Source organism: Emydura macquarii, unplaced genomic scaffold (assembly GCF_026122565.2).
Source record: "Emydura macquarii macquarii isolate MOO-44397 ecotype Brisbane River unplaced genomic scaffold, CSIRO-AGI_Emac_v2 contig_3219, whole genome shotgun sequence".
Lineage (NCBI taxonomy): Eukaryota > Metazoa > Chordata > Testudines > Chelidae > Emydura > Emydura macquarii.
In genome coordinates this window covers 888,489-902,259 of record NW_027133356.1, presented here as the reverse complement: position 1 = coordinate 902,259, position 13,771 = coordinate 888,489, and the positions used below count along the sequence as shown (strand labels likewise).

General features: G+C 54.6%; 1 protein-coding gene across 2 annotated transcripts in view; it reads right to left on the bottom strand.

Annotated features, from left to right (window-relative positions):
* The window catches only part of SND1 (staphylococcal nuclease and tudor domain containing 1), a 412,723-nt gene that overhangs the window by 166,886 nt on the left and 232,066 nt on the right, over positions 1-13,771 (bottom strand). For both annotated transcript variants that reach the window (XM_067531417.1, XM_067531418.1), the window contains exon 14: positions 11,429-11,501. In XM_067531417.1, the coding sequence (XP_067387518.1) occupies positions 11,429-11,501 (73 nt within the window). The remainder of the gene's footprint in view (positions 1-11,428; positions 11,502-13,771) is intronic.

The following is a 13,771-nucleotide window of genomic DNA, read 5'->3' as shown; positions in this document are numbered from 1 at the left end:
GCTACTCACATCGCCCGAGATACGCTTCCACGGACCCTGCCTGAGACAGGGCAGTGTGTTATCTCCACTGTACAGCTGGGAACTGAGGCACACAGCAGCTATGTGACTTGCCCAAAGCCACGTGGGGCCTGGGCAGAGCAGGGACTTGAACCCAGGTCCCCCCAGCCGCAGGCCAATCCCCAACCACTGGATCATTCTTCTTTCCTGGACACACTGCAGGGTTTCCGGAGTTACGTGCACAGCACCTCCAGGGAGCTCCCGAGGATGACATTTGAACAGAAGAGCCCAGAGCACGGGATGGGACCTGCAAAGGGAGTGGTCTGTTTCAGAGAGGAAACAGAGTAACTCAAAGCCTTTACCAACCGGAGCTCCCCGGGGCGGGGCAAGGCAGCCCGGAGACAGGAATCTGGCTAGTGACCCCACCTTTCCAGCTAGCCCAGAACCAGACTTCACACTAGCACTGAGAAAAGTTTCCGCTTCAATGCTTGAGCAGTGCAGGAACAAGCGCCCCCTCCACTCCCTGCCAATTACTGTGCTGTGAGCAGACAGAGCCGCAGAGACAACTGCATCTACAGCATCCACAGCCAGGCAGCCCTAGCGCCCAGCCATCCAGCACTCGCCCTGCTCACCAGCAGGCCAGGATCCTGCCAGCTCCCATTACTAGCACGGTCACATTTCCAGTGGTTAATTATCTCTGATTTGAAGGGAAATTATGCATAAATACAGTGAAGAAAAATATAATCACAACTCCCTTTTTCTGTGAAGCGGTGCCAATTATGCAAAATTATGCAAGGACTTTTCACAGGGACGGGAGGGTTTCAGTGGCTGGGCTTCCAGCAGACTGTAATGGGCTGCACGTGGCTTAACGGGAGAAGTGAGCTCACACAGATTTGTCTTACACGATTTAAATTATTTAGTAAATTAGTCACTCCAGAGCCGAGCGACACTGCTTCCGTCCCTCTCCCGAGCGAGGGAGGTGGGACCAGAACGCCAGCCAGCTAGAAGAAACCAGCAGCTTGCCCTTCTTCACCGCAACAGAGCCGGCTGGCAGCATTACAGCCGGAGTGTGAAGACTAGACGGACGAGGGACACTTCATACACGGCAGCACTGAAAGGCAGCAACTTGATTACGTCGGCTGGAAATCTTCCGTGTTATCAACGGCCGCTTTTAACAAAGGGGAGTCTAATGTGGAGCTGCTAAATGGTGCTGTCAAGGGGGCGGCGATGAACGCCCAGGTCTGCAGCCCCCTCACGTGCTCATCTGAGCAGCGTCGGGTGACAACGCGCTCAGTAAACCCACACCTGATGGCACCAGCCGAGGATTAGAGCAGCTGCCCCTCGCCGGAGCAGGGACAGGCTCATTTACACCAGTTAAGCCCCCAAAACACAATCCAGGCCCAGTAAGAAGGAGCAACCGTTTAATTTCTCGTTTAAAGGCTGAAGCGGTTGTTTGAAGAGCAGCCGCCGCCTCCTGGAAAACTTGGACTGTTCTATTTTGAGTCTGTTCTGCTGCTGTTTTATTTATTCCGCTCTGCCTGGTAATCTCGCCAGGGAGACCTGCCTCCAAACAGGACGGCTGTTGCAGACTTAGGATGCCTTGGGCACTACTTGGCTCATGCGGTGTCAGACTCCTGGGGCCGGGTGTCCAGGTGAGCATGAACAGCGACTCCCAACACGGCCATCATCTGTTTTCAGTGGTAAAAACGAGAGCGACCGGGCATGGCTCTGAATACCAGAGAGGCCTCCTACAACTTCCCCCAGGAGTCAGTGGCAAAGCCATAACTGCTGGCTATCCAGAGACAGGTCAGATCACAGGCAGCACAACCACGAGCTCCCCAAGGGCTCACTGGGAATGGTGCTTGGAAAACCTTTAGGCCAATTCAAGAGGCATCCGCGGCCTGATTTTCAGGAGCTTGGCTGTGCAAATTCCCATCGAGCTTGAGTGCGCAATTAAAACCACGGAGTTAACGGAGCACCTGCGGGATAGGTCCATCAATGGCCATTAGCTAAGTTGGGCAGGCATGCAACCCCAAGCCTTGGATGACCCTAGCCTGTGACTGCCAGAAGCTGGGGCTGGACAATAGGGGTTGGATCACTCGATAAATCGCCCTGTTCTGTTCATTGCTCTGAAGCACCTGACATTGGCCGCTGTCGGAAGAGAGGACACTGGGCTAGATGGACCATTGGACTGATGCGCACAACCACACGGACACCAGTACCATACATTCACCTCCAGGAGCTGAGATGTGTGACTCGGCCACCTCCGGACCAACTCTAGAAATAGCACAAACAGACCAAAGGGCACAGTCTCCTGGCCTGTCCAGCAAGAACAAAACGTTGCCAATGCCAACAATTCCAGAGCTATACAAACACCAGTGACTGCTGATCTTCCAGATGTGTTGCTCGTGGTCATTCCACGTCAGGTGTATGCGCGCCGCAAACACCGGAGCCGGAGACTTTTCCCTGCGTGGTACCAACTCTAGTGGCACTGCCGGTCCCCTCCCTCTCAGTTCCTTCTTGCCAGAACTCCGTCAGAGGGCGAGTCGTGGAATGGACACAAGCAACACATCTCGAAGAACCACCCTTCCGGAAGGTTAGCAACCGGTTTTTTCCTTCGAGTGCTTGCTCCCATTCACACTTCACAGGCTAGGTGGATTGCCCTCAGCTCTCTGACCTGTGGGTGAAATGTCAGCTCCTCTGCGGACCAGGGGCCTGGGTGTGACAATCCCCTGGTGCAATCTGGGCTGGTGTATCGCTGCGTTTCCCCAGTCCCCCACTCCTGGAGCCCATCTTACTCTGCTCTGCTGGGAGAGTCCCCAGTCCTGGGCTGTTCACACACAGACTCCAGCATGTCAGCCACTCCTACTAAGTGAGTAAGTGCTTCTAGACGGCCACTCTTTGGATTATGCAACAGAAGGATCCCAGCCAGACCCCAGTCCCAGATGCAGCTCTAGGAACCGCCATCTTACAATGTTCAGTTATATCAGCTTACATTGTTCAGTGGGAATACCTTCGTCAATTTAACAAAGAAATTGACATGCATCAGCCTTGTTATTCCAAGTGGATTCTCCAACACACTTCAAACCAAAGGCACTGCTTTAGGTAACACACAGAGATTTATTAACTGCAGAAGGACTTTAACAAGTGATGCCCAGCCAGTCCTTTGTTCCTGGAAGGCTGAGCTGGGTTTGTCCTATACACCCCTATACTGCCCCTCTGCTCCTGGAGAGTTTTCCTGGCTATGTTCCAAACCATGAGGACACATCTTTGGGAATATTACAGAGCAAAGCCTCATCACTATACAAACGTTACAGCAAAGGCGTTACTATAACAGTAATGATCGTCACATCAGGAGCATTCCAAAGACGTCTAATGCAAAGTGTGTCACATTAGACAATACACAATTATACACGTGGGCTCCCTCTCCGAGGTCTGAGGCATCCGATAAAAGCTGTGTAAAATCTTGCAACGGTTGAGAGTCCTTTCTATGGAGAAGGCTAGTGCACCTCTGACACCCAGCAAGTGGAGTCTCTGCTGGCATGCGGCGTGGGCAGGAAGGAAGGGTATCCGAGTTACTGTGGAACTGCGAGACCACCGTTGGAAGGAAGGCTGGGGGTGGCAGCAATTGAAGAAGACTATTAGGTGGCTCTAACGTAAAGGTTTGGATCTCTGAGACCCTTCTGGCTGAAGTAATGGCCACCAGGCAGGCTACCTTCCCAGATAGGTAGAGCAGAGAGCACGCCGCCAGAGGTTCAAATGGGGGTCCAGTCAGCCATGCTAAGCCCAGGTTGAGGTCCCGGGGGTCATATTTGGGGGTTTAATCTCTCCAGGCCTTTGAGGAATGGAAACCACAGATGGAGTTTGAGAAAACAGAAAGGCCATTCACCCATGGGTGGAAAACAGAGACTGCCTCTAGATGGACACTGATAGACAACACAGACAGGCCTTGTTTCACGTGGAGCAAGTCAAATGAAAGGCAGTGTTGACTGTGTAGGAGAAATACACTTGTGTGTCAACCAGATCAAGAATCGCTTCCATTTTGCCAGGTAAGTGGCTCTCGTGGAGGGCTTTCTGCTCCCTAAAAGCAACTCAGAACCAACCTGGATCATGCTAGCTCTGCGGGATTCAGCCATGGAGCTACCAGGCCACGAGATGAAGGGACTCGAGGATTGGATGATGCAGACGGCCGTGGTCCTAGGAGATCGGGCCTGGAAACTGAGGCAGATGGAATGACATCTCCACCGAGAGGTCCAGGAGGATGGTGAACCAATGCTGACACGGCCAGGCCGGGGCTATCAGGATAAGACATGTCCTGTCCCTTCTATCTCCAGCAAGACCTTGTGTATAAGAGGGGTGGGACAAAGACGTTCTGTCCAAGGGAGGAGAAAAGCATCTGAGTGACCCCGAGCTGTGGCTGGTGTTCCTCACTACGAACAGATCTATGGCTGTTTGCCAGAGGCTGGGAATGACTGACTGGACGCATCACTTGATGGTTCCCTGTTTTCATTCATTCCCTCTGAAGCACCTGGCATTGGCCCCTGTCAGAAGACAGGATACTGGGTTCAATGGACCACTGGTCTGACCCAGTGTGACTGTTCTTCTGGGGAGTCCCCCACTTCTGGGAGATGTGTTTCATGACATCTGGATGGATGGACCACTCATGGCCGCTGGAGAAGGAGCTGCTGGCGTGATCCACTAGCTCGTTCTGTGACCCCAGCAGATGGGAGGCCTCGAGGTGGATCCGTGGACTATGCAGAATTCCCACAAGCAGAGAGCCTCCTGGAGCCCCGCCCTGCCTGCTTACATAAAACATCGCCGCCGTGTTGTCTGCGAGGACCGACACGCACTCGCCCCCCAAGTGGGTTTGGAGCACCGGGCAGGTTAGGCGAACGGCCCTGAGCTCCCAGATGTTGATGTGCCATACGTGCTCCTCCAGAGAACAGAGGGCCCGGAGTTCTGAGGGTCCCTAAATGAACTCCCCAGCCCACCGCCAAAGCATCTGTGACCAGAGACCCTGACAGATGCGGAGTTGAGAACGGGACTGCAGCGCACACTGCCAGTGGGTCCAGCCGCCAAAGAAGTGAAGTGGTCACGGATGGGGGTGCGTGACCACCGTGTCCAGGTGGTGTCGGCCTGCTGCATATAGCAACGCTGGCGATGCCTGGAGAGGTCTGAGCTGCAGTCTCGCTCGTTGGGCCCCGTAGGTGCATGACGCCATACGGCCTAGGAGCTTTAGGCAGTTCCTCACCATGCTGATTCCTGAGGCTCTCTCAGAGGGGGGGGGGCAGGGAGAGGGGAGAGGACGGGGGCAGACACGAACGCAGGCGAGGACTTTCCCGTCTGAAAATGGCTTGCTTCAGCTTCCAGCCATTGGATTGTGCTCTGCCAAACTGAGGAAAGCTCTGCTACCAAACTTCTGTTCCCCATGTGGGTATCTACAGCCTGTGGACAGGTCCCCCCATAACCTTCTCTTTGTTGAGCTAAATAGATCGAGCTCTTTGAGTCTGTCACCATCAGGCATGTCTTCCTGTCTTTTCATCTTTCTCCTGGCTCTTCTCTGAGCCTGCGCCAACATATCAAAATCCTTCTCAAATTCTGGACACCAGAAATGGACCCAGTGTTTCAGCAGTGATCACATCACCGCCAGATACAGAGGTAAAATAACCTGTCCACACCTACCTGAGATTTCCGTGTAGACCTCTCAAGATTGCATTAGCCCTCTTGGCCCTGGCGTCCTGCTGGGAGCTCATGTTCAGCTGATTATCCACCATGACCCCCAAATCTTTTTCAGAGTCCCTGCTTCCCATGAGAGGGTTCCCCCCGTACATATGGCCGACATGCTTTGCGCCAAGCTGTATACCTTTGCATTTAACCGGGTTAAAACACACATGGTTTGTTTGCACCCAGCTTACGAAGCGATCCAGCTCGCTCTGCATCAGTGACCTGGCCTCTTCATTATTTACCACTCCCCCAACTGTGCGCCCACTGTGAACTTCATCAGTCATGGATTTATGTTTTCTCCCAGGTCATTGACAACAGCGTTAAATGGAACCAATCCCCGGTCAGTTCCCAGCTCGGCCACAGACTCCTTGGCTGACCTTGGGTGAGCCACTCCACCTCTGTCGCAGCTCCGCTCCCTGTCTGTACAGAGAGAGAGCTTGGAAGAGATGGTTTCCACTGTGCGTTTTAAAGAAAGATGGGGATCCAGCAGAGAGCAGAGCAGAGGGGCCGTTCAGGGCCAGCAAGCTGGGCAGGACAGACCCTTCCCCAATGAGATGACAATCTAAACAGCCAGGCCCAGATGAGACAAGATGCCCCAAGGGTGCATCTCCACGGCAAGCAAAACCCACAGCAGCCAGTCTCACACCCATGGAGACCAGGGCTCGTGGGGATTGTGCTATGGTGCTAAAAATAGCTGTGTAGACTTTTGGGCTCCGGCTCCGGGGGTTGGGTTTCGGAGCTCAGGCTCCAGCTCACACCCGAACATCCACACAGCCATTTCTAGTGCTGTAGCGCGAGCCTGCGTGTCGGTCAACCAGGGCTCAGCCGCGCTGCCGTGGGTATCTGCTTGCCTTGGGAAGCGCACTCGGTCTAGAGAGGGCAGTGGGCCGGGGTGGGCTAGCACCGAGCCTGCAAGAGGGCAGGTGTGAGCGGATGGTGCACTGGGAACGGGGCAGCACAGAAGAGGCTGTAAGGGGTGAGCGACGGGAGACGCAAAGGGCGGCACTGTGGGTGGTACGGCGGGAATGACAAGGTACGAGATACAGGCTGGGGCAGGGCTGGAGGCAAGGGCAGGGCATGGAAGCTAGATACAGCTCAGAAGAGGGACGCGGGGTGGGATGTGCATACTGCCCTGTGGGAGGGCCACACCTTACAGCCATCAGGGGAGCTGAAATCAGAGAGGTGGATGGCCACTGACGACTGAAGCGCCCCCACCCCAGGCTGCCGGGAGATGCAGGCCCAGGCAGCAGGGCTTTGCGGAAGACATGGGCCCCTGGTACACCAGAGGTGGGGGATGGCGCGTGCCCAGCAAGGAGGCAGGCACTGTGCGCGGCACAGGCTGGAGCAGGACGCCGAGTCACCTGGGGGAGGGAGCAGACGCGGGAGCCGACAAGCGGATGAGAGTGATTCAGCAGCAGCTACTGCTGGCGAGGGCGTGGAGGTGACAGCAGGTGGCTCAAGAACGTAGCAATGTCAGGTGCAGAGGAGCGCTCCAGGGTGGCATGCGACTCCAAGGTTACGGGCCTGAGAGGAAGCATGCCCCAGCTTCCCTAGCCCCAGCCCCGGTGCTCAGTAAACCGCTCCCTTCTTAGCGCCAGGCTGGAACACCCCAAGTACCAAAGTGGCTTGCTCCACAATGCCCCCTCCTCGCAGACACGCAGGGCCTGGCCTGCTGAGACAGAAGGCTACCCGCACGCCCAGCCAACGGGGCAGCCCCTTGAACGTTGCAAACGAAGCGAGAGAGAAGGCCAGGGGTTTGGAGACAACCGTGTCCCGGTGCTATGCAGCAGGACTCGCCTCTCCCCAAAGCCGGAATTCATTTGTTTGCTTTGCCAGAGCAAACTGGAGCTCCAGCAGCATTGGCCCTGCCTTGCCTGCTCTGCGCTGTCTATCTGCGGGACGTTCTGCGCTGGCAGGGAAAAGCCCCGCTCTGAGGCAGCCGGACAGCGATGCAGGGACTCCAGCAGCAACCGCAGACCCGGCCAGGACAGCCTCACCGTCAAACCGCTTCCCTTGAAATAATCCCAGATCAAAAGGCAGTGCTAGAGGGCAGACAGGGCTGTCTGCTCACTGCAGCACTTAGATGCCATGCACATCTCAATCCCCACCTCCGAGGGGGCTGGAAAAGGGGGGGCAGGGAGGCGAGAGGTCACAGGAGGTTTTGCTCGATGCCAGCAGGCCCTGAGGATGCGTGGGCCCCACTAGGCCACAGCACCGTGCGCTCAGACAGCTGCAGCGGCATGTACAACTCGGAATAATGAGGTCAGCTGCAAAAAACTTACAGAAACCGCGAGTCAACCAGGACAGCTTAAAAACCCTCGTGGAGCATTTACAGCCCCCCGGACGGGTAACCGTTAACAGCACTCGCTTACAAACACCCCTTCGACGCTGCGCTGGAACGCTGGGGGACGATACGCAGAACAGGGAGGCTGGCTTTCGGGGCCCTCCACTGGAGTGTGGAGCTGGCAATTTCTTGCAAGCAAATTAACGTGAGAGGGAAGTCGAGTGCCAGGCATGGGGATCAGCGCAAGAGACAGAGCGAGGCAGGCAGAACTGACGAGGAGAACATCGCACTTAATTTGACCCGCACCAGAGCTGGGATGCGAGGACGGGCCACGTTACATAACACTGCGGCTGATGGCGCAGCGTGCTAACCTAGTGTTCTCGCGCAGGCCTGCTTCCCGGGACAGCCTGCCTGAGAGGGGACGATTTTCTTACAAGTGCCGTGTTTGATTTCTTGAAATTTATCCCCCATGAAGGGGGAGAAGGAAGTGGGGGAAGGACAAACAGATTGAAAAGCAACTGTGCACTCGCCATGATGCTACAAAAACAGACCAGCGCACAGGTGTCCCGGCGCCTCTCCACCACGTCTCCCCTTCCATCCCCCCAACTCTACCCAGGTGTGCAAGAATCCTGCTCGGCGAGGGGCTGTAAGGAGTAAGATCCCTGCAATTCTCCACATCACGAACAGGAAACCTCCCCGGTGTCGTGTGCTACCTTCCTGCACCAGGAGGAGCGGCTAGGCCGTGCAACGCAGCTGCAAGACGGGTGCGCACACAGCCGGGAATCCTCCTGCACTAGCCAAAGGAGAGGGTGCGTTAGCCGGGATGCTACAGGCCACCTCCAGCCTCTCGCAGGCTGGGAGATCATTCCCGGTGCGTGCAGCTATGCAGGGCGCATGCCCGCGCAGCCAGAGAGCGCAGATGCTAATTCACATTAAATTATTTTGGCAGCAGTAGAGCACACACTGTCAGCTCGGCGCACACTAACATTTATCACACCGTGCAACTGCTGACACTCAGCTAACTAAGAGTGGGATCAATTTAAGAAAAACTATTAAAGATTTAAAAAGATTAACAAAGCGTCATAATGCGGTGATGTATCGCCCTCATTTTATTTGTGGGGCCCCATCTTTCATCCGCTGGGAAGCATTTGACTGTTTTACCTAGTAAGTTACAGGCGCGCCGTGGAATCCCATCGACAGTCAGAGCCACGGGGGGTGGAGCGGGGAAGGAGCCTTATGCCTTGCACTGACTGCACAAGGACATCCCGCGACGGGGAGCGCGCGCACATGGACACGCACAACGGGGGAAGGGAAGCCACTAAATCTGCCTGTTTTGGAGGGAACAAACGAGAGCTCAGCCTTTTAAACCGAGCCATTTGTGATCCTGGCAGACAAGGTCAAACTCGACAGCGCTTTACGTTGAAACGTCGGCCTCGCCTTCTGTTTCGGGCTTCGCTTTTTATTTTAAATTGATGTCGCTCCCATGGACAATTTAACCGCCATGTATTTTTAAAAACCTAAAAGCTAAGCAGCGCTCCAGCGGCAGCGCCTGCAGCTGTGGGACACCTCCGCTCAATAATGAATGAGGCAGCAGAGTGCCGGCTGCACATGGCCAGGCTGGCCACACGCTCCACTCAAGCGGGCCCTGGGGATTTTGGTCCACATCAGCCAACACAAACATCGCCTGGTAGATTCTTATCCAGGTCCCCGACTCCTTTCCCTGGGGGCAGGCATGAGCAGACAGCACATGGACGGAGCGCCCCCTCCCTCTCAGCCTCATGGGGTGGCGGGAAGAGGACTCGACAGTCCAGGGGAGTGAGGTACGGGGCAGGGCTGCCTGGGGAAGGTAGCTCTAGAGGTATAACTGTTCTACCAGCAAGGTAAAGCCTAGATAAGACTCCAATGAGATGAAAGCACCTTCAAGCCTTCAGCCCTGGTATTAAAGGGAAGGGATTCCCCCTCCCCCCACCCAAGGACACGCACTGAGATTTCAGGTGCGTTGCGTTAAACGCAGGTAAATGTGGGATTTAAGCTCTAACAGGGGAGCCCTGCTGGGGCCCTGCCCCGCTGCCCAGAGTTCCTGTGGGCTGGGCACACGGCAGGCAGTCAGCAATCGCAGCCACTAGCAGCAGAGACCACACGGCAGGACGGGGAGAGGCTCTGGGCTGGTTTATCAGCCAGGGACCAATGACGCTCTGTAAGCACCAGAGACTTCAGGCTCCTTAACGACTGGCAAGGGCCTGCTGCAGGCTTGCTTTGCTTTAGTACCCCCGGACGGATGCCAGAACACGGGCAGCTCCACACCAGTCTCCAACGGACGGGACAGCCAGCCGGGCGAGGGCTCTCCTCCGCCCCCAGGAGAGCAACGCGGCCCAGAGAACCTGCTCCGGCTCCGGGGAGAAAGGAATCCGCTCACGCCGCACCAGAGCGACCACGCTGCCAGCTGAGGAACTGCACCAACGCGCATGCCTGGGTAGTCCCACTCCTGTGCCGTGCCCGAAGGAAGGTGACTGCACTCGGGCCGTATAGCAGGGCCAGGCTGGAGTGTGAACCAGCCACGGGGCCTTCTTGGGCCATTTGTGCATCAACCGCCTGACTTAGTCTCCACCGTCCCCAGTGCCGCAGCAGCAGCGCGTTGGGGCATTTGTGCTTGTCCCGTTTGCCTTTCCTGTCCCCTTTCAAGGCCGCGGATGCTCCAAGCAATTCCCGCCTGAGGTGAGGATGGCGGGCGGTGAGCTCTCCTGCTGTGCCACAGAGGACCAGAGAAACCCCCACGAAAACCTCATTTCCTTTCTCCAGGCCTCCAACCTTCCAGCGCGGCCGCCTGCACTCTGACCCCTCCCCCTCCCGCCGCGGCGGGCCGGCTGCAACGCAAAGAGCAGAGTGGAGCACGCCGGCAAATTGGGAGCAGGGGCCTTTGGCGCACAAGGGAACTGAAAAGGGCAAGTTGTGTTTTAAATCACAGGGCTCTTTACATTTAAAAAATAATTATAAACCAGGTCAGGCTCGGGCCTTTAGCCCCCTACAGGGGCTGCTCTCCACGTGCTTTCAGAGGCTATGTTTAGTAGCAACCCTCACCTTCTGCAATGCAGCACCACGTGGAAAGATCCAGAGGCCCAGAATCTACTTGCCCCCTTGGGGAAGTCAGAGCCAGCCCTCCAACAATAGAGCAGCAAGAAAAACGTGGATTCAAGGGCCCGCCAAGAGCTCTGTGCTGAGACCACTGCTGTCTACAGTCAGCTCCGGCTTCTTGGTGTTGTGGCAGCTCTCTTCTAGACCCACACGTCGTCCCACCTTCCCGTGGGGCTGTGAGTTCCCAATCCCTTACTGGGATCCTTCGGCTCGACCACAAAACAGCTAATCAATAAGAAGAAGGTTTCCCCACACCACGCTGCACGGGCAGGGAACCAAGCTGATCCTTACCCCAGAGATATCTGCCACCCGGTGTATGGGCATCTCCTTCTTGCTGTGCAGCCCCTTGCCATTCTTGATAGCCCTGTTGGGAGGAGAACACACACAATGTAATCAGGGTGGGAAAGTGCAGCGAGCTGTGCCATCTGCACTGCGCACGCCGGATGCCAGCAACAGCTCGGCAGCGTGCACGAGGGGAGCCCAGCCGCGCTCCTTAGCCTGCTAACTCCAATTACTGGCATTCAGCTGCTCACCTGAGCTAAACGTGTACCTGATCAGAGAGAACATTTGTACACGTTACCAAATTAAATGGCTTTGTTCCCCGCACAAAGGGAGGAATCAACAGGAAGAGCACGCCGGGGAGAATCAAAAGTAATAAATGTTTCTTTCAGCGCTTAATCACATGCAATATTTTAAATGCAAAATACGGCGCCAACGTTCCAATTCTAATGGAAATAAGTTCCTTCCAGGTAAAAAAAGAGGAGGAAGATAAGATAAGTAGCCTGAATGAAGCAATACTGTGCAAGGAAGCCATTTAACAGCTGAAAACATTAGCAAATGCTACAGAACTGACATGAAGCCCCGTTTTCAATTCCATCTGAAGCCATAACTATCAGAGCATCTGAACAGGAAGAGAAGAATTGCCAGCCAGGGCAGTACCCTTCTTCTCTCCCTCGGATCTGGCATTCTTGCGGCCTTACCCCAGATCGTAGCTCCAGCTAGCTGCTTTACCCCATGAGGAAGGGAGCTCAGCCCATAATTCTAGAGAAATACGATGCACCCCTGACCCTACCGGGATGGGCATCTTTGAAACAAATAAAACCCCAGCATCCAGCCCTAGCCGTGCCAGAACGAACACTGGTCCCTGTGTCTATGCAGCACCTAGCACAATGGATGCTGCTCCAGGACAGGGGCTCCTAGCCACGATTGCAAAACAATAATAATGAGGGTCCCAACCAGTCTCTTGCTTCCACCAACAGCCAGCATATGACACTGCAACCTGGTCAATTACTGGGGGCAGGGAAGAGATTCCTCTGCATGCCAGCTTTCATGCTGAAGCAGGAGATACAGGCGTCTTTGGAGCCTGCATAGCTGCAGTGTTATTAAATGACCAGATTCATCCAGGCCCTTCCTTCCTTAAAACCCAGACGTTGTCTGACTCTCCTGCAGCAGAGTGCCCCTTAGCTTGACTACAAGCCATGTGATGAATTGAAAACAGACTCCCTGTCAACTTAGACGGTGAGCTGCGGCTATATATTTGATAAATATAGACTGGAAGAGCTTCAGCGTCCGAATGCACCAGCCCGCAGACAAGTAGTTGCCCCTACTCCTCACCAGTGCTGCAACTCTTGCGATACTTGGGGTTTTATCTAAAGTCCCAGCTCCTGGAGTCATGCGAGACTCTCACACAAAAACATGGCTTGCCCTTGTGGCTCAACAGAAAAACTTGAAAACATGAGCCCCTAGAGATTTAAACACCAGAAGGCAAATTAAACAAATGATTTGTTCAAGTCTGGAAGATAACAGCATGATAAGTAACAGCCAATGTGGAGTTGTCAAAAATAAATCGTGTCAAACCAATCTAATTTCCTTCTTTGACAGCGTAACCACCCTCGTGTATGCAGGGAGGGGCAAGACAGGGAAGCAGGAGACGCAGTAAAGCATGATTTTAGTAAAGCTTTTGACACTATCCCATAGGACAGTCTCATAAGCGACCAAGAGGCCTAGATGAAATTGTCATAGGGGGGTGCACAACTGGTTGAAAGTACGTATTCAAAGAGTACGTATCAATGTTCACTGTCAAACAGAGAACAGATCTAGTGGGATCCCACAGAGGTCAGTCCAGGGTCCAGTACTGTTCAATATTTTCATTCATGACTAGATCATTGGGCTATATGGGGTAGCGATCAAAGGTTCAATATCTAGTTGGCAGACGCTGTGCCCCATGGGTCAGTTCTGGGGCCAGTTTTGTTCAACATCTTCAATAATGATCTGGAGGATGGGGTAGATTTCACCCTCAGCAAGTTTGCAGATGACACTAAGCTGGGGGGAGTGGTAGATACCCTGAACTGTAGGATACGGAGCGATCTAGACAAATTGGAGGATTGGGCCAAAAGAAATCTGATGAGGTTCACCAAGGACAAGTGCAGAGTCCTGCACTTCAGATGGAAGAATCCCATGTACAGCTATAGACTGGGACCGACGAGCTAGGCAGCAGTTCTGCAGAAAAGGACCTGGGGGTTACAATGGATAAGAAGCTGGATATGAGTCAGCAGTGTGCCCTGGTTGTCAAGAAGGCTAATAGCATATTGGGCTGCATTACGAGGAGCATTGCCAGCAGAGGGAGGGAAGTGA